Here is a 20,620-nt window from a genome sequence, read left to right as displayed (position 1 = left end):
TCGTGGATTTTATTGATGATTTCGGGAGTACTTGCTTCTACGGGCCTTCCTGAACGTGGTTCGTCACTTATTGATGTACGACCACGCTTAAATTCATTTACTAGTTATAAACCGTTGCTAAGGCAAGGGCAGATGTGCCATGAACTGAGTTTAATTCATTTTTTATCTCATATGGAGTTAAACCCTTGAAATGAAAATGTTTGATTACCGCTCTGAACTCGTTTTTTCCATTTTTCTTAACGAACAATTTTTTTTTCAATTGGTTATAAAAACACGTAAACTCAGAAGATGTGGACTGTGACTGCACCATATATCTAGTCGGGAGTGGTTCTGACTGAAAACATATGATTTGGAGCGTTTCGCGCGCCATCTGTTGGTCATTCTAAGGACTTATTGAACTACCCTCGTATCATTGCTGTTCCCACAAGAAGCTAAAAAAAGGTATTCGTCTATCCATGTAGAGCCCTCTATTCAAGGATAAGGTTGCGCAGTCTGAGAGGTCGCCCGGTATCCATAATTCACAGTTCTATACACCTCACCCAGGTGCCATTCGTCTTTCGGCACGGGTTTTACACCTCTGCTTGGGGGTAAATTACTTTGGGACCACCCCTGAAAAACTTTCCGTTTAGCCGAAAACCATGGGTACAAAACCGTCTTTCCGCTTTCGGTTCGGTTTTGATTCCTTGAGAATCAAACCAAAGGTTCTATGACAAAGCCACCGAACGCGTTCTCGGGCTGCGAATAGACGGTCCCTTTACTAAGGGCCTCTGCTGAATATGGCTACTAAAATTCATAGGCAGTCACATAAAATTGTCCAGGAGTGGTCCCGTAGAAATTAACCCTCAATCAGAGGTGTGAAAACTGTGCTGAAAGACAAATGGCACCTAGGTGAGGTGTCTAGAACGGTGCCTCTGGGATATCGGGCGACCTCTCAGAGTACGCAGTCTTATTCTTGCATGCGGGAATCTACAAGGATTGACGAACTCCTTTCCCTAGCTTCTCGTGGAAACAAAAATGACAACACCAAACATAGTTGTAGTGAGTACGGTTCAAAACAACAGAACGCGCAGGGCTCCCGACAATAGATCCCCCAACAATGCCCACCACTCTAGAGCCTGGGGAGCCAATAACCGTAAATTAAAACTGGGGCTGGGCAAAACAGTGCGCATCCCGCATTCAGTGTGTGATTGACTACATAACATCTGGCTGGAATTTCACAGCCAAGGTTCAAATTTCGCACGCGAACTCCGGATCCACTATTAGACATTTAACAAGTCAAAGATGCTGACTATCAGGCAGCATATTGATGAGATAAAATGGATACTATCTGATGCAAAGAAAAGTCTAGAGTGGAAAGAGAGTTGGGTCAAAGAAAATCAAAAGTTTCTCTTTAAACCATCTAGACTTTCGCAAGACTCGCCAGTTACAGTCGACCACCCGCCCTTACCGGAGAAGGTGAAGTATTTTGGAGAGAAGTCTGCGAAGTGCAGCATAGACTGGACAAATAGTCAGATAACATGAATATATTCAATAAACTGTATGATGCCCTCATAATACCTCATAAAGAATGCCCACCCATCAATACCGAGGTGGTGAAAAATGTATTTAGAGGGATGAAGAAGTATTCCGCTCCGGGTCCATATGGTATGAAGACCTTCTGGTGGAAGAAGTTTCCTTCAAACCAGCCGCATGTCCTGATGACTAACTTTTGATTATATGCAACCAAATTATTTTTACTTGGGTAGAGTAGTTTTTTACTCACTTTTTCATTAGCTTTAATTTGAAGTTCGAAAACTTATAGGAATAGTTGTACCTTTCTCAAAATACATTAGCAACAAAAATTTTCGCTAATCTGACAGTCCCCCGCTAGGCGATAACCACTCTATTTTATTATTTTAATTTTACACTGCTCAATGAGGGCTGCTTGCAAGATGGCATTTGCATTACTTTTTTATCTTTTCAAGAAAATTTTATGTTTAGCATTGACAATAATTTTGTGATAATCTTCATCAAAACCAAATATCATGCTAAGAGGCATGGCTAAATTAAATTAACCTGTGGCGATGATTAGGGATTGATTATTATCATTTATTTTAAGCCAAACAGTAGTATGTGACCAATATTTTTGATTCTATCAATTTCTATTGAATTGATTACACATCTTGCTTTTTCAAACAAATAATAGATGTCATTAGAAACTAAAATTGTGCTTTTCACTGGTGTTCCATCAGTTTTGCTTGACAGAAGACAATGATCTTGATTTTTAACTGCAATTCTAATCTCATTACTGTTATTGAAGATTGACGAAGCATATAACTGGTGTGCATGTACTTCACAACAAACCATAGATTCGTCAAAAATTATGGGAGTTTCAATGTTTAAAATTTCCCCCTACATGCGCTTGCTCCATGGTACTAGAGAGTTATATTCGAATCCAACCTTTTTATTCAAAAATAATATCCATATATGATATATGATCTATCGTCTTGACTGCGATCAGCAAGTAAATGACGTGTGATGGGACTTTCACTATCTGATATCCCGGTAATACTACGAAAAAAATTCATGAATAAATTATGGGTACCGGTTGGCCAGATCCACGATGTTTATTATTTTCCAATATTGATTTGATTTAGTTTATTAACGGTAATTCACTTTTGTACAAAATTTCCTTAAGGCATATAGCTTGACGCATACAAGTAGTGACTTACATATTTGTTTGTATTACATAATAGTCAGCTTAGTATTAATATCCGTGGAAAAAGAAAAACAATGATAAAATAATTAAGGAAGGCTACCCATGTAACACTACAATAATAAGCAGATTTCAAACAAGGTCAGCCGAGAGATGCCAAACTGCCCGCACTCTAGCTTCTCACAGATTCGTCTGAAGCGGAAAAACAACAAAGTTTCTTGAATTTTATACTCATAGCTTCTATGTAAACCTAAAAAATTTTGAAATCATTTTTGACAAAATGGCGTCCGTGTACAAAAAAGTTTGATTTTCACCCAAAAATCTGCATGAAATTGTTTAAAAAATAATCGTTTAACATTTTTTTTCAGTTCAGAGAGGTTCACACAGAAGACAATCATTTCAACTATATGAGTATGCCAGGACAACTCATTCGGTGAAATACATTTTGAATTATCTTGCGGGCAGTTTTGAAAAATATGAAACCGAGAAACACGCGTTTAAAGACTTACATGTTGAAAAAAAGCAGCATCGGTAAGCTAGCGGCAGGCGCACGTGGCGCCTTTTAGGGGTTAAAGAATGCAGCTGCGGCTCTGAAAGTTTCAGAGCATGTTTTTGGGGCGACTAGCTTTCGTTTAAGCAAAAGATCGATTTTTTGAAGCCGTCACATGGGTCGCCCCCTTAACTTTTTCAGTCTTTACGACGTTAGTTAAAGTATTACAAAATAATTTATAAAGGCGTGCAGATATTGATTACGAATATTTATATAATTTGTAAAGTAATGCCGTGTAAGCTACATATACGCACTAGTGAAAAGTATAAGGTATCTAAGTATATTGATCTACTACATGTATCAAAAAGGCTTGATTGCAGTAATAAATTAATTAATAGTTTGGTTCAAGAAATCATTATCTTTAGAAATCTCAATAATCGAGTTAAATATACTGCAGACTTCCATCAATGTGGTATGCGAGGCATAATCTGTGTTATATTTAGGTATTTCGAATAACTGAAAGTCTCTCAACCTTCTCGGTGGTGCTGAGAAGAGTATTTGTTGCAATATCGCAGGGCAGTCAATGAAGCCATTAATTATTTTGTGTGAAAGTATTTGTCCCACAAGAGTTTTTCTGTTGTGCAAGGATTCAATTTTTAGTATTTTATTTACAATATTAAGGTAAGTAGTCTCTCTAGGGATCTTCAGCTTGAACGCAATCGTTTGTAGAAAATTATTTTGAATTTATTTCGAATTCTTAGTGTGAATCCCGTACACTTGCAACTGAATCTGGTTTGACTGACTTGAAGTTATTAGTCTCTACAGTTATATAGATTATACATACTTTGATATGTTTATTGATTACATAAATATAAGACCTAAATTTCCACACACAAATGTATCATAATTTTGATATCTTTCATTGTTATATTTTATGCTATCAATACCTAGATACTTGAAGAGATCCAATGGTGGCCTACAGTTATCAAAGCTATAAAAATGATGTATTTTATTGTTAAACTTTGTATACGAAATCCAATGAGTTCCTAAATTGTTTTTATCATCAAGGTTAACCATAGAACTTTCGTAATTACCTGGCCCACCGTCTGCTAATTTAGTTCGCATAAAAATCCCTCGAAAATTTTTCATTCTCAAAGCTATAATGAATTTAAGTAAATCTGCATCTGTAGATGCTCGGTGAGGTAGCGTGGCTTTAAGTTTTTTGATTTGAGCTTGAGTTCTACTTGTTGAGTATATGGTTTAAGATGAAGTCCTAATACTCCCTTATATGGTGTCAAATAAAGACGTTTGCCGACTGCAATTACTTCCATTGCTTCATTATGAAGTTTGCTTTCTTCAAGCTGTCATTCTACAGCTCTACCAACTAGCGCTCCAGTAGCAATTAGACCAGCAAAAATGAGTATAAGAAAGGGTAGAAAATGACACCATTTTTTTGGAACTGGTAAAATTCGAGGTATCTTTACATTTATTTTTCCAGCAGTCTTTCTTCCAGCTGCACGTGCACCTCTAAGAGCAGATTTAATTCCAGTTTGAGCATCAATACTTGGTATCATTGCTTTTCAGCTGCTATAACTATTTTTTTCGAGTGTGGTAGTAGAACTTTTATTTTTGAGACCGATACCAAATGTTGATTTTATTTTCATTGCGTTAGTTATTCCCCAAGCAGCTCAATTTTCACTCAAGCTTGCGCCCTGAGCAAAGACGTTTTTCCAAGCTTTTTCAGCTAGTACACTATCATTTGAGATTCCCGCTTCTATATTTTCTCTATCCTGTGAGTATGCTATATCCTCCTACTTACAAGTAGCGACAAAAGGACTGATTTCAGGATCACGTAGCGCAATTGTATTTGCCAATTTCGTGCGCTTCCCACAGTACTGGTATTCAGGAAGATGTGACTCTACGGGAAGAATATTATTGATTTTATTTAGCAGACCTTTACCACGTCTTGCCTCTTTCGGGTATCGCTTACGACTGACTGTAGGTTTGTCTCTGTCAACAATCATATTTGCTTGAGAGATAATTTCAGACTAAAGAGTGAGCTTCCATAAACCTGACATTTATAGTTTTCCCCTCAGTCATAGTCAAGATCCAGTTTGAAGCCCAATCTGGAAAGTTGCCTATCAATAATTGCGATTCACTTCTTCAAAATGAGGAAAAAGAAAAACTGCATGGAGTTTTGTTACCAAACAATGTGAGAGCAATATTTTGTGGAACTTTCAACTGTGAATTTTTTCAGCGGGTAGGCTAAAGGGTGTTGACTGTTTTTATTTGAGTCAGACATACGCTCGTATTCTTAAACACAATAACGCGATAATGTTAATTTGCTTGTATTTTTGAAACAAGATAAGAAGATTCTAAAGCATATAAATGATCATGTGAATAATGACATGCTTTATTCACATTTTAAAAAGGTGGTTTTAGCTTGCTGTCATGATGATAAGAATGGATTTTTTGTAATTGATAAGGGTAAAAATCTGAATCGAGGTAGATATAGAAAAGGTTTTGACTGTTTTGTTAATCTGAAAAAGCAATCAATATGTCTGTAATGACCACATAGAGACAGTTGCACTCTGAACACTACTTCATTAACATATCTACACGTAAGGAGGGCTTTCATGAGCAAACAGATATTTTGTTTGAAATTGCTAAAGCTAGTTAAGCGCCATGTCGAACGCATAGATTAATTAAGTTGGGTAAAGAGACAATTTATCAGACAATAAATTATACGTTTAAGACTACTATTGCACCACTTGAGAAAATAGTCAAGCATCTTCAAACTCTTAAAAGAATTGATCCAATCGGAAATGAGATGGAGCATACAATCAAATTGAAAAGAAAAGTGAACCTGAAGAAGATTTTCAGCAAGAGTTTCAAAATGAAGGTGAAGAGCAAAATGATGAAGATGATGAAAAATCGTTCTTATCAGCATATGATTCTGAGGTTAAGGGGGATTCCGAAACATCAGCTTCCTTTTTATCAGATGATATAGCAATAGACTATCTTCAAAACTTAGGGGAGATGAGAAAAGATATAGATCATGTTTATGGTGTGCGGAAAGTATCGAAAGAAAGACTAATGATTAGAGATTCTTCGATAAGTTTCAATAAAAATGTTAATAATATAGGTACTGTAAAGCTATCCAAAGACTGTGGGTTTATTTAAGCATTTATTTAAAATACACCAAATTGTGCTGTTATAAAAAATGAACACCTTGGAAATTAGAAAAATATTGTTATTTCAATAGACAGATTACGTTTACTGTTAGTGTCTCAAGTGGCTGAAAATCCAAGTCACACAAATAAAAATATATCAATTATTGAAGAATTACAAGAGGCTGGAATTATCTATTAATCAATGCTTTGTCACTATTTTGGTAATTTTTAAAATGAGCATCGATGTGTTCGAACGTCATGCTAAGCGAGTTAAGATGGAAATCGAGGTCCACCAGGAGTAAAATTCAAATTCACCACCCACGGGTATTATGATATCGGAAAGAAGAAACTGTGCAATGTAGGTGATGCAAAAGATTTAAATGATGCAGTCAATTTACATATGATGCAACACGTGTTACAGCAAGAAATTCAGACTCTGCATGATGTCATAGCTTTCTTGCGAACTGAAGTTATTAACTATAACATGATGATGGAAAATCTTGAAACTTCCACAAATAAAAGTTTACATATTTCAAAAGTTGACGTGGATTCAACTTGAGAAATGGCGCACGCAATTCAAAGCTCATTTCTCAGTTGGATGACAATCTGAACAAACTTAAAAATACCTGACGAAAAGCTGCAGCTGTTGAAGGCGCTACATAAGTCTACAAAAAGAAACTACCAACGTCGACACTTTGGTGAAGGTATAGATTACGGAGTAATAATAAGGAGGCCGATCATGCTGTACAAAGCGTCTCGAGTTTTGACTGCGAAACTGTAAATTTATTTCCAGACTTAGGCATTTAAACCCAGTGCTCCAAGGAAGGGGACATGCGCACTGTGATTTGTTATCTCCTTTTCACCCGCAAAAAATGTGCGAGTGAGTGCCGTGTTGAATGCCAACTAAATACTGAGGTTATGTTCCTGTAAATATTGTCAATTGAGTTTATCAATATATGGGCTTATTTATTTCTGTGTTTTTGTACGGAATTAAGTTGACAAATTGTGACCTGGAAAGTATTGGGAAGTTATACAGATTTAATTTTGATAATTAAATAATATAAAATGTGCAGATTGAATAATGTGACAGTATAATATTAAGTAATATGTTGTGTTGGTTGTCAAGCACTGGCATTGTGTTTGAACGCAATAAATTTACAGTTACCGCAGTCAGAACGTATATACGGAGATCGGTCTCCTTATTATTACTCCGTAGTGTAGATGCAGCCATGGAATCTATACTTGACAAAGGACGCGTACCAAATAATTTACATGTTGATAGAGGTAAAGAATTTTACAACCCGCATTTTGAAAATCTTGTGAAGCGATATAAAATAAATTTGTACTCCAAATTAAGTATTTCGAAAGAATTCTTTTGCGAGTGACTTAATCGTACTTTGAAAAATAATTTTTGTGACAAAAGTACGTGTAAGTAAATCTAAGAAATTCTACAAACCTAATTGGATAACTGCAATATTTACTATAAGTTATATTATTAATACCGAACCAGTCACGTATATTCTTAAAGATTACCAGGGTCAATCTATTGCAGGTAATTTTTATGAACAAAAATTGGGTAGAGTTAGAAATTCAGACATTTATTTTGTAAAAAAAACTACTGAAAAAACGTGAAAATAAGCTGTTTGTAAAATGGTTAGGTTTTGACGGCTCCCGCAATAGTTGAAAAGACAAATTTAGTTTATAAGTATTATTTTAATAATAGTAAGTTTTTTCTAAACAAAGTTGATCATTTTTAAACATACCTTTTTACTTACACATCTGGCTCCCCTAATTTAGTAAATATAACAAGAAGGTATATTTGGTTTAAATTATATTTTCAAATTCAGGACTGACGATAATTTTTGTTGTGAATGACGAATTCAGATTGTATGCAGTTTTTCTTAGCATTTCATTTCAAAGTGTGTAAGTCACGATTATGTTGATCTCAAGGAACCATCTTAGACACTGACTGAGAGTTTTTTTTAACAGCACACATTATGTATTTTTCTTCTCAATAAATTCGGTAGAATTGAAGCGTCCGCCCAAATACACCATTTTAAAATATTGATCTTCACAGGCTTTCTTCATTTGCATGAACAGATTTTTATCCTGTTTAAATAGTTTTGCTATTCTTTAAGATAAAAAAACGGAGAATTTGTTTTCTATGTTCACGAGCGTTCGCATTCCAGATTTTGTTTTGGCTTTCTTAATATCTGTTATTTCGTATCATTTGTTAGCTTTTAGATCTGTCGGCTTCTTTGCTGGAAGAAAGTCTTTACTAAGAATGGGTTAGTTTACCTTTGAGAAATCCATTTCTTTTTTTACTGCTTGGTATCTTTAAAGATTCACAGTTTTGCCTAGTATTTGGCTACGTGATGCAATAATTAACTTGCGAGTTAAAAAATTCTTTCTTAAACGTCAACTTAATTTATCTAATGTCAAATTTGTTTAGTGTACAAGAGAGATTTCTCAGACTTGATACGTGGAGGTAAATGTTTTTGAGGGCACATGTAAAAATGTCGTGAAATGATTGACCTAGGAAATCTCTAGAAGAAATTTCAGGGTTATTTATTGCAGCGCGCAAGAGGTTTTTTGAGCATTGATGAACGTATGGTGTGAAATGAGTCTTTCGTGGTCACATTTATTTAGTAAATAATGTGATTACTGGTGTCTCCGAGAAGATTCAAATACGTTGACCCTCACTTGATATTTTCACGTCAGATATCGTATCCTTTTGCAAATCCTTGATTGAAAAATTTCCATTCCTGGATTTAAGTGTTGATTTTCAATATCGGTAGTGAGAAGCGGATACAAAACTGAGATTCGTAATATTGGGTATTTATTACTTCCGACTCTTCACTGATCAAACTGGGCATTTGGCATTTGCTCTTTTGCTGCATGAACGCATGGTATTGTTTTGAATCTCGCCACGTACTCACTCTGTCAGCCTTGTACAGCAGGTAATGTACTCGTATGTTGCTGAAGGACATTCTTATGTAGAAAGAGGGTAGGAAGACGGAGAGAAGAAGAAAGTAGAGTGGTTCAGGTACAATGAACTATAGTCATGGTCATCGTACGTAGCTTGGTTATATGTAAGATTATGTGGAGGATGGAAAGGAGGCAAGGTCGCGTGTGAAGCTTAAAGAATAGCGCCACGTTTAGGCATGGGCAAGAAAGAGAGAGTAATCGTGGTGCTCTCGCGTATGCAGGAATGTTGAAAGCGGTCGTGCTTTCCTTCCTTCTGGCTGTACATAATTCGTCCATTCGCAATAGTAGAATTATGCTTATGAAAAATAAGAAAGCATAATTTCGTCGGGAAACAAATTTAATTTAGAATTATTTTATACATCGTTAATTTCCTCATTCGTAAGTTGGCTCGTTCTAGACTTGCGCTTGGTATGCAGCGTCAGCAATACCTCTCGGATTACGAGCGAGCAGATTAGCTTGGCAACTTGCATAGAGTTTTAAACCAATGTGTTTCGAAATAATATTTCGAAACACATTGACTCAAAAAGAATTTTACTCTGACATTCGCTTATTATAAATTTCATTTAAACTTATCACTAGATACCAAATATATTTCGAAACTATTTCAGTTAATTTTTTCGATCACACAAAAATTCAAAAAGTTTGAGCTTTTTCAAAATTTAAATAAAAATTTTTTATGAGTTTTAGAAATTTTTCTCAAATTTCTGATACGCGTAAAAAAGAATGGCAAATTATCCTAACGACATGTTTAAATTCAATAAAACTTCAAAAATTATACGCTTTTCAACATTTGGAAAATTTTCTAAAAAAGGAAAAACATTATTTAATAGGTTAAGAAATATTAATCCAAATTTCCACTAGATGTTAAATATATGTTTTTCGAAACTACTATCATGAAATTTTTTAATTAGGCAAAAGTTCTAAAAGTTGGACCATTTAAAAAAATATGCAATTTTGATTTTTTAAAAGATCCATAAGTTTAAAACGTTATTTTTACTAGATTTTAATAAGATTTAAAAATTATCTTGATGATTTTTTTAAGTGTACAAGAATTATCGAGCGCGATGTGCGAGTTTCGTAATGAGAATGTAGTCGTCAAATCCGTAGGTGCTTTGAGAACCTTCTTTACAATCAAATCGAAAAAAATTCAGTTATAATTTATGGCTGTAATCCCTAAGAATTTTAAATCACAGTTTTCGATTTAAGTTATAGTATTTAAAACTTTTGAAAAAATTTAGTTAAAGTGTACACATTAAACGTACGAAAACGAGCGCGAGAATGTACTCGCGCGCGCAGCAAGTAATGAGAATGTGCCCGCGCAGCGGGCATATTTGTTATTTTTTAGCGAATAAAAAAATGCTATTAGGATAATGTGCAAGTCGGTATGCCTTGTATCAGAAAATTTGATAAAAATTTCTAAAACTAATAAAACGTTTTCATTTAAATTTGGAAAAAGCTCAAACTTTTTGAATTTTTATTGAATCGAAAAATTTAACAAAGATAGTTTTTAAATATATTTGATATCTAGTGATAAATTCAAATGAAATATTATAATCTATCTAAACAAATATTTTTATCTATTTTTCTGAATATTTTTAAAATTTTCAAAAGTATATAACTTTTCTAACTTTGATCGAAATTTAAAATTTTATTTTGATAATTTTCAAGTCTTCTACCTATCTATAAGAAACGTTGACACCAAATTTCTAATTTTCCAAATTTTTTCTTTGAATTTTGAAAATGCCCGAAAAATCTTAAATTTTGGTTGGAAGTGTCTACTTAACGAACATAACCTTCATTTTAAGATCCTTGAGACGTGTATCAAAGGCTGATTGATTGGAAAAATCTTTCGAAAGTTAGCGTGGCTACAGCAATCAGGCAACCATACATACAGACAGACAGCCATATAGATAGACATATAGACAGACAGACGCCGACAAAATTTGATAATTTTCGGATTCTGTGAGTGCCGAAAAGTAAATATCCGTTAATAACCAGAGATCGAAAATTTGGACGATTACTTTACACTCACGAATGAGAATGTAAAAAATTATTATTAGAGGAGTCAGTACTTAAGAGTATACTAGAGTTCTGATACTTCTTAAATCCTATGTTTTCAGGATTTGAGAAGTTTTATTATAAGAAGGTAAAAAGAAGGAATGCACGTCGTGCATAAATGCAAGCGAACATGCACACACACACGAGGCCCCGTTCATTCTCCCTCCCAACCAGAGGCCAATATCGCGCTGTCCTCGTATAGTCGCGGTGCTAAAGGAATATAATAAACACAAAAAACGATGTGTTTCGAACGACCATATTCAGCAATAATTCTCTCTTATTCCTCTCTTTTGCTCTCCGTTCTGTACACAGCCTCGACACCGGTTGACAGCAAACGCACGTCATTGCCTCACAAAAATACCGCGTACTTTGCTAAGAAAATATGCCGACGTTGGGCTGGACAAATTATATATTTTCAAAAAGAATAAAGTATGAAAATAACAAATCTTCAGAATTAAGTTTCTGATTGAAAAATTCAATCTGTGAATAAATCATCTCAAATTTAAACGATCCTTCATATAGACATGGTAACTCAGAGTACTGCGTCTTCAAAAATAAGTGATGACAAAGCGCCTGATCTACACATGTGAAGTTGCTGGTGTCGATACATCATTCGATCATCATTCTGCGGTACGGTAAAAATCGCCTGAAAGTTACGCGGCAGGTCTTTGCCACCTTTAACTAATTTCCTTGGAATTAGCAAAAATCTCTACTAAGAAACCTCTTATAGGAACGATCGGAGCACATCGTTCAGAAATCAAACTCGCAGTAACTTGGGCAACCTGACACGGTTTAGAAATACCCCACCTTCAGTCTGTCTGCTTTTCTGGATCCAAAAAAGAAAATTAAATTTCCTTAACATATCCCATAAGTCGTCGCACGTCCTATTCTAAATCACATATAAGCGCTGCTAACGGAAGTGAAGCAGTCTAGAGTAAATTACTCATTTTCAAATCTCGAGACGAAAAAGAGTCATTTTCTTTTAACGACGCTAATTTCGTTCAAAGGGAAAATAGATATATTTTCTATTTGGGTTCGCACTGATTATCCCTTTAATAATTAGTGAATATTCTGCAACTAAACTCTCGCCCGTTTTTTGGTTGTCTTTGTTATAGTCAGTGCTGCGAGAAAGAAAATTAACCATTTTATAGCATTTTAAAAATAAAAATAAAATAAACAGTTTAAGCCAAAAAACGCACGATACAAAGAAAAGTCAAGAGAAGCTACAATTCGAGGTGCCTAATTGGTACGAGTCTCCTTGCCTATCACAGTGCGAGGTGCTTGATGTTTGTGAGTCCCCTTGCCTCTCACAATTTGTGGGTGTTTGTTTTTTGTGAGGTTCCTTGCCTCTCACAATTCTTGGTGCTTGATTTTTTAAAGTGCCCTTGCCTCTCGCATTTCGAAGTGCTTGTTTTCGGCATCTTCTGCCGTAAATCCCGACATGATTATTGCTATTTCGCTTGATTGAGGACAAAGAAGCACTGGTGAATTCCTCGTATAAATCGCGTTGAAGATACACATTACTTACCACGCAACGTTCGACGTAGAGTTTTTAACTGTAAAAAAATCTATTTTCCCACTCCTTTAATATCCCTGTCTGTCAATAATAATGTAACCAGCTCGAACACTCTATGAACAAAAGCCGGCCCTAAAACATTGAAGTGCCACTCTTGAGGAATATGCCTCTACCTTATGACTTACCTTTTTACTGTGTTAATAGACTCCAGTTCTCACCTTGATTTCGACTTATTTCACTCTATCTGAATTAATCTTGTCTAAATCTTGCCTGTCAATTTTCCTCATACGCGCGATCCATTGGTCAATTGAGTTTTTGATGCTATAGTTGTCGGCATTTTCAAGAAAATTTGTAGCATTCTCAAATATTTCTTCGCGCCCCTGCTTCAAAAAGAAACGCAAAATCCTACTGCCCAAATGCGGAACAGTGTTATAAGCTAACTAAATTTTCGACAAATTTTTACCACATTTCCTGTGGTTCTCGCGTATGAACGCAGAAATCCTCGGCTTAATGGCTCGATTAGTATGCTCGACTAGATTGCTTTAGGGATGACTAAAGGGGGTATTGAAATAACTGACGCTTCTTGCAAAAGAAAGGGCTCTAACTTTTTTTAATTCACTTCGCACTGTTACCCGTGAAAATTGACTTCAGCGTTCCGAAACAGTTAAAAACCGAATCGATTGCTTTAACCACAGACTTACCGGTCCTACGTCAAACTGAAAATAACACGATATACTTAGTGTATGAATCCTGAATGACAGTAAAATGCACAATGTAAAATGAATTTAGTTAGATGCACGACCAGATGTTAGGGTTGTAAGCAGAAAAGAGAAAAAAATTCAAATTTAAACTGTAAATGTTGGGAAGTTTCTGCGACAAATGAATACTACTGCATGTAATTTTGAAAATAAAGGTGGTTAGCATTATGAGAATTTAAATTCTTATTCATTTATCCAATGCCTTGTCACGGGCCTTGTTAGAGTGTTAGAAAATCTTCAATTTCAATTAAATTTTTATTTAATATCTCTATTTCAATAATACAATTCTTTCAAATATATCATTCTCACCTGTCCACCTTCACGCACCATAACATCGCCTGAAGTTTCTCCCAACAGAAAATCCGGAGGAACATGTACTGTTAGCACACCCGTCTGAAAAATAGACAATAGTGTAAAATGAAATCTAAATATTTGGAATTTAGCTATGTAACGTACAACGTTTATAAAGCAAATTGCGCATGGATTTTCTTTAGGATTTTTTTTCTCCTTAAAAGACATCACACATGGAAAAAGGGGAACAACTGTAAAATAGAGAGCTTTTTTATAAATAAGTTTGCTGATGATGCGAAAACATTATTAGTCAAGTTAAGTTATAACGTAAGGCGGCTATGGGACAAGCTGCTCTCACGAAATGCGGATGCTATGCTCGGAACTATGGAACTGCTCGACAAAGGACACTGTCTCGAACAGGGAGACCTTGGCCCAGCTAATCAAGATACATCTGCGAGGCTTTATATGGCCAGGACAAAGAGGCGACACCTCTGAGACCACTAAAGCCAACTGTGGCTTAAATTGGCCGGAGCGGCGGCTAATCCACACGATTGTTACCCCCTATATGGTCAGGTGGGCCATTACGTTATTCAACCCATACAAGTCTCTTGTTCTGCTGGCATATACCCGGCCTTCTAAAAGAAGGCTGGAGAGATGACCATAGGTTTGCTCGTAAATTTGCTAGGGCTAGTTTGAAACTATGATGTACCCCTAAGGCATGAAGAGATACGCGAATATTTTTCATTCCCAGTACAGGCAGAATCAAGTATGCTATATCCAAGAATTTTCATCCCATCAGCTTCACATCTTTCCCACTAAGAAAGGTGGAAATACCAGGGGATAAATATATATGCGAAAATGTCCATCGAGCAAAACAGCCCTAAGCCGGGCAGTAAACCTATTTAAAGGTCAACTGAATCAGAAAGTCTTCGCATTTGAAAACTTTTTAGACATGGATAGATCCTTTAACTACACCTCTAGGGAGGTGATCAGCGTGACCATGATTGCGCCTGATATGTGCACCTGGTAATACAGCAAGCACTGAGGATAGTGGATTTCTGGTGCAAGAAGGCCGGATTATCGGTTAATCCGAATAAAATGGATGCGGTTTTACTCATTAGACGGTATACTTTATGGAAGCAGCATTTGGAAAACAAGTGCAAATAGCTCACTGGTACGTCCCACACAGTTTAGAATTTAAGTTTTCATGCTCGTTATAAACGATAAAGTGTAGCTCTGTCTGCTGAAAGGTGGAAGAAAAAAGAGGGGGGGGGGCGAAGAGTAGGAGCGAGCATACGCAGGTGATGGGGACCGACATTGGCGTCGCATTGAATCGTGGTTTTTCAGTCAGGCAGTACGCTTTCTTCCGTCGTTCAGTACACCAAAGAATCACCCGGACCACATGCCATAAGCCAACTTAGCAACTCTTGTAGCAGTACTCGTTGAGTAGTCGTACAATACATTGGTACTCGTTCGTTCATCATCTCTATCGTATCGAAATCAAACTCTCGGTCCGTGAGGAGCTTCGTCGCGACCGATCGCCTACTCGGCATGACTAGAGTATACTTACACTGATTCCTACCGAAGGAATCAGGATAAGATCACCTTCGCGATCTAACTAAGAATATAAATCACTTGAACTTGACCGCTTGCCAGTGAGATGCAATGGCCGGTTCGCCGCGACCATCGTTAATCACAAGCATTAACCATCAATTCTTCGTTTTACTACTTTGTATTTCACTTTAACATATCAGGGGTTTTTATGTCAAAATAGCTTTTTTCCTTACACACGTGTATTATTTCAAAGTCCTTTAAATCACGCGATAGTGAATAAGTTTGGTGCTTAATTATTAATGGGGTCGGCAGGGTGAAAATAAATTACTGAAAACACACAAAAATAACTTGCTGAACCACCGAAGGCTAGGGGGGTCAACTATACATTCTGGCGCCTTCTGTGAGGCTTGAATTAAAACAGTCATATTTCACATCGAAACGTCGAGAAAGTCTATGGCCTCTCATGCCCGCGGGTTTCGACGCGTTTTCGCGGGAACACGTGCCGCGTCCGTGGCGCGCGTATCTCAACATCGTCGGCGTGCGGAAGTCACCGATTTAGTTGTGTCTAGTGGTCTCTTCAAAGAGTAGTCAAACAGCTCAAGCCATCTGGCTTTCAACCAAGACGCCGTCGCTCCCACATCAGGATCGCTCATCACAGGTGGCCATGCAGAAAAGGAATTGACTACGATAAGTATCCACTTATTGATAAACAAAACTCGCTAATTTTGTGGCATACATATTAATGGCCGTGCTTAATTGGTTTACGACCATATACATTTATTGTGTGTTTAGTTAAATAGGTTTGGACTTATTCTTGTACCGGAGCTACAATTCTTCTTTTTGTCAAGGTTTTAAACTGTAACTTGTGCGCTATTATAACTATTTCTTAACTTACTTCTCAGAAAATTTTAAAATATTTCTTTCTTTCTACTTTACGCGTTTTATATTATTATTGATCATAAATTACTTCGAAAATAAATCTAAAAACTCTACTTTACTGCAAATGATTTTTCTATCATTGAAGCGTTATATCATTCATTTTCATTAATTCAAAATCACTCTTTTTTTTCCTTCCTGTCGAAGGCATTTTTGGTTAGAGTTGGATTTTTATTTGATCATTTTGCACGGGGCTCTCCCGGTATACATCATCAGTATCAGTATGAGTATATATCATCAGTATCAGTATTTAATTCGTATTGAGACGGTCTGTTCTATTTTAATAATGAGAATTAAATTATGAAACTACGGGCGCATATTTGTATTGACACGACCCTGGCTCAAAAGTAGACAAGCAGGTAGAGCGAAGGGGTGATTCACGAAGTAGTTCGATCATAATTGTACATAATTCTTCCGATATCGGTACCAATCGACTTCTTGTTTGAGGCTCTACTAGCAAGGACGCCCTCTTAGTCGCTACTATTTTTATTCATTCAGAATTTGTATAGTAGAAGTGAGTTTGCGGGGAATTTGTGAAGTAAATGAGTTTACGCATTATTGTGACGACATTGCACTTCATTCTTCTATGAAGACCTCGTTAGCCATGATTGCATTCATTATAGGCAATTAAATCATTGATAATATAGTGTGTGCAACAATTCTTGTAACGTCTTTGCACTTTATTTCACGATAAAGACCTCGTAATGCGAACAAAGTTTTGATATATCAGCTTTAAAAAAAGGAAGAAGAATCTAGTATAATTGAAAATCATCTATTTTAAATTTAAATTCAAATTAAGACATTCAGCGATAAAAGTTAATAAATCATCAGCATGATTTATAAACAAAATGAAATCTTTTGCGAGCCTGAAATTACTTCGAAATACGCAATAATCTCTCCCTTGAGTGTATCCACAGTTCTTCGAGTTTCACGTTATTAAATTCAAATGCTATTTGTGTTGTAATCAAATTTCATTCTAAAATGGTTAGGGCTAATTTTAATTTTATACTAGTATTGGAACCAATCTTTTGTTTGGCCACAATCCACTGATCAGGACAGAGTAAATGCAAATTGAACGCATTTCTCTTTGATGCTTAATATCAGTGAGATAAGTTTGAGTTGTCACAATACCATTACTAAAAATTAATATAATTTGTATTGTATGTGGTCAACACCCCGAGCTTACAAGCGATACTGATGAGACGCGTGTCTGGCGTGCCGATCACCGTACAAGGGGACTTGCTTACAAAGAGCGGGGGAGGAGACAAAAAAACTAAAGCGTAAACTTATACTAGGAATCTCTGCGGTCAAGAGAGAGACCGATGACACCACACGCCGCTGGTATGCCTCGCTGTTGCTTCTGCTCCTCACTTCCTTCCTTCCTTTCCACCTGATTCTAGCCTGATTCTAGGCTAATGATTGGCGGACGGAACTGCAATGCGGTTGCAGGGGGGGGGGGATTTCCGCCAACCGTCGAACGATATTAAGAAATATACCGGCGTTAATAATTATATATGTCTCCGGTTAAATAAATTTGGCAGAAAGGCCTGTCCACTGACGGACTTTGTGGTCATTTCCCCCTGGGTTCATTCTTAGGTTTAATATTAAGAATAACCCTCAACGATAGTGAGAGAAAAGATTAAATTCTCGACGGTACGCTTAGTTGGACCGAATTGCCTATCTTTTTACGGATTTTGTGGTCAATTCGCCCATAAAGTAAATATTGATGATGCTTCAATTTAGCGCAATTACCCTTTTAGTATGAATTTTCGGTAATTTGCTCATGGTCCATCCTCACCAGGAACGAGCTTTTAAGTTTAGCCTGAGGGTTTAGAGCCACATGCCCTTGTTCTCTCTGTACCAGCTGGCATTCTGCAGGCTTGAGTGAGAAAAGGGATAGCAAATGTGTTGCTGGCTTTATAATTTGTCTTCGCAAGCTAACCTTCAAAGGAAATTTTAATCTCTTCTCATCTTTCTTTCTATTAATAACTTTATCCATATTTTTTCTCACTTTCTCCTGTGTTTCTTATGGGTTAGATGCTATTGCATATTTCATTTGTGGTAATTCTGGCAATAAGCACATTTTTTCTTATCCTTTTGTTTATTTCTTTCTTTTCTGATTCTTTGTCTTAGAACATTCCTAGCGAACTTTATTTCCGAACATTTCTTATTTTTGAACTTTGTCTATTCTTTCCTAAAACAACCCTCTTGTGATTTTCGAAATTGTTTTATTCTTGAATCTTAAAACCTCTAAATATGCATTCCGGCTACATGGAGAATACAAGGAATTATTTCTTGGCTTTACTTTATTTGCTGTTGATGGTGACAGACCTCACAAAAATCAGGAACACGTCAACTATTTTAAACGGCATATATTCTACATCCACTTTTTAAAAGTAAATGTAAAATTTTTCATATGAATATCCAGATTTATGAGGAAGCAACAAAAGTTCATCAAAAAGTGTATTGCACACACTCAGAAAAATTTAATTTTTATTACAGACGTCACATCCAAGCGACAAAAACAGTTCGGATAGTCCGGGAACCCACTGCGTGTTTTGGCAGGTGCGAAGCAAACGTGATTAAATTTAGTTGAGATGAAAGATGACACGTAGACGATTAAGAAACAGCACCTTGGCCAGCACCAAGTCGCTCAGAGATGGGATAAAATCGCATTCTTGGCAGTCGATTTATTAAATAAACACCTGTTGTATCGTAAATGAAGGAAATTTGACTACATTGTCGGGGGTAAATTAGTGCTTCGGAAGTAAATTACTTATTTTAAAAAAAATCATTATTGTTTCTAACTTTTTCCTCATGAAGTGATGCTAAATAATTTTAATGCAAGCCGCTTTAAATACATAATAGTTTACTTTTTGTTTATAATGACAGGTGTAAATACCTTGTTTCAGAAATTTATTATTCTTTCTATCAATTGTCTCCTGCAGAGACGCAGCTGCCCTGAGAAGCAAGCAAAATACTTTTTGTACTTACCTCCCCCTGGCAGCCAATCCAGGCACCCCTCCTAATAATTTTTCATAGAAAAATGCTTGGTCGGACATCTGAACGAAACTAAGGGTTTTAACCTAGGGCTAGGCAACACTAAAAACGTTTTTTTTTTCTAAATTTTCCAACTTTTTTCAAATTTTCATTGACATTCAGGTAATACTTGAAATAGTAGATGATTGTCGTAGAAGCTAAGACACTTTATATGTTGGGACAGCGCGTTTTTTTTCTGCATTTATACCACCTGTTATTACTGTCTGTTTAATGTTTATGTTTATAAATAATTAATTTTTCCAGATCAGGAATATGCAGAGAAGAATCGTTAGAAATAATGAATAGTTCAAGTTTTATTTTAAGCATACAATACTTGGCAGAATAAGACCATTTTTGAGAACCACAGAGATCACTCACTCGTTTATATAGACATTTTTGTAAGATGTGATATTTAATGTCTGTATTGAGTTAATCGCTTTACTGATCCGAAAAGATCGGACAATGATCTGTCGCGATTCACTGCTGCTCGCACACTGTTTTTCTCAAGCGACAAGGCTATTATCATACACTCAAACTGAGCAATCACGTGACTATATATATATTCTTATGTATTTTTCGACGTTGAATCCGAATTTGCAATAAAAAAGTAGGGTCCAGCTACTTTTTTATGGGGTTTTGATCGAAAAACCTCATTTTTTACGGTTTTTTCATGGTTTTTTTTTAAATAAAAAAAAATAAAGAAAAATTTTATTTTTTTGACTTCAGAATCGAATTCTATGGGAAAAAATACATTGAAAACCATGTTTTGATTTTTTTTTACAAAAATTTCAACCCACCATACGGCGATGAAAAGGCAGAAAATCGCGAAAAGTGAAAATTTGCTTCAAATTTGATTAAAATGACATTAAAATCAAGTTTTACGATTTTAAACCGATTTATAAACATTGAAAATACTTTACTGGGGGTTTTTGAGGTCGCTGATCACGAATTTTAAGTCATTTTTTTCAAAAAACAACTCCTAGTCGGCGTAAGTGGACAGTGATTTTTTTTTCAAAAAATCGATGTTTTGGCTACTGTTCTGGAGGTTTTCCACTACATGAATCACAAAACTAGAACTTTTTTCGACCCTTGATCATAAAGTAAGACTTAGAACCTATGTAT

General features: G+C 35.9%; 1 protein-coding gene across 1 annotated transcript in view; it reads right to left on the bottom strand.

Moving 5' to 3' along the window:
* LOC117168930 (neurotrimin-like) overlaps positions 1-20,620 on the bottom strand; it is a 380,276-nt gene that overhangs the window by 37,262 nt on the left and 322,394 nt on the right. Inside the window, exon 5 of the mRNA XM_033354915.1 lies at positions 13,988-14,071. Within this exon, the coding sequence (XP_033210806.1) occupies positions 13,988-14,071 (84 nt within the window). The remainder of the gene's footprint in view (positions 1-13,987; positions 14,072-20,620) is intronic.

This window comes from Belonocnema kinseyi, chromosome 3 (assembly GCF_010883055.1).
Source record: "Belonocnema kinseyi isolate 2016_QV_RU_SX_M_011 chromosome 3, B_treatae_v1, whole genome shotgun sequence".
Lineage (NCBI taxonomy): Eukaryota > Metazoa > Arthropoda > Insecta > Hymenoptera > Cynipidae > Belonocnema > Belonocnema kinseyi.
This window is presented reverse-complemented; position numbering and strand designations above follow the sequence as displayed.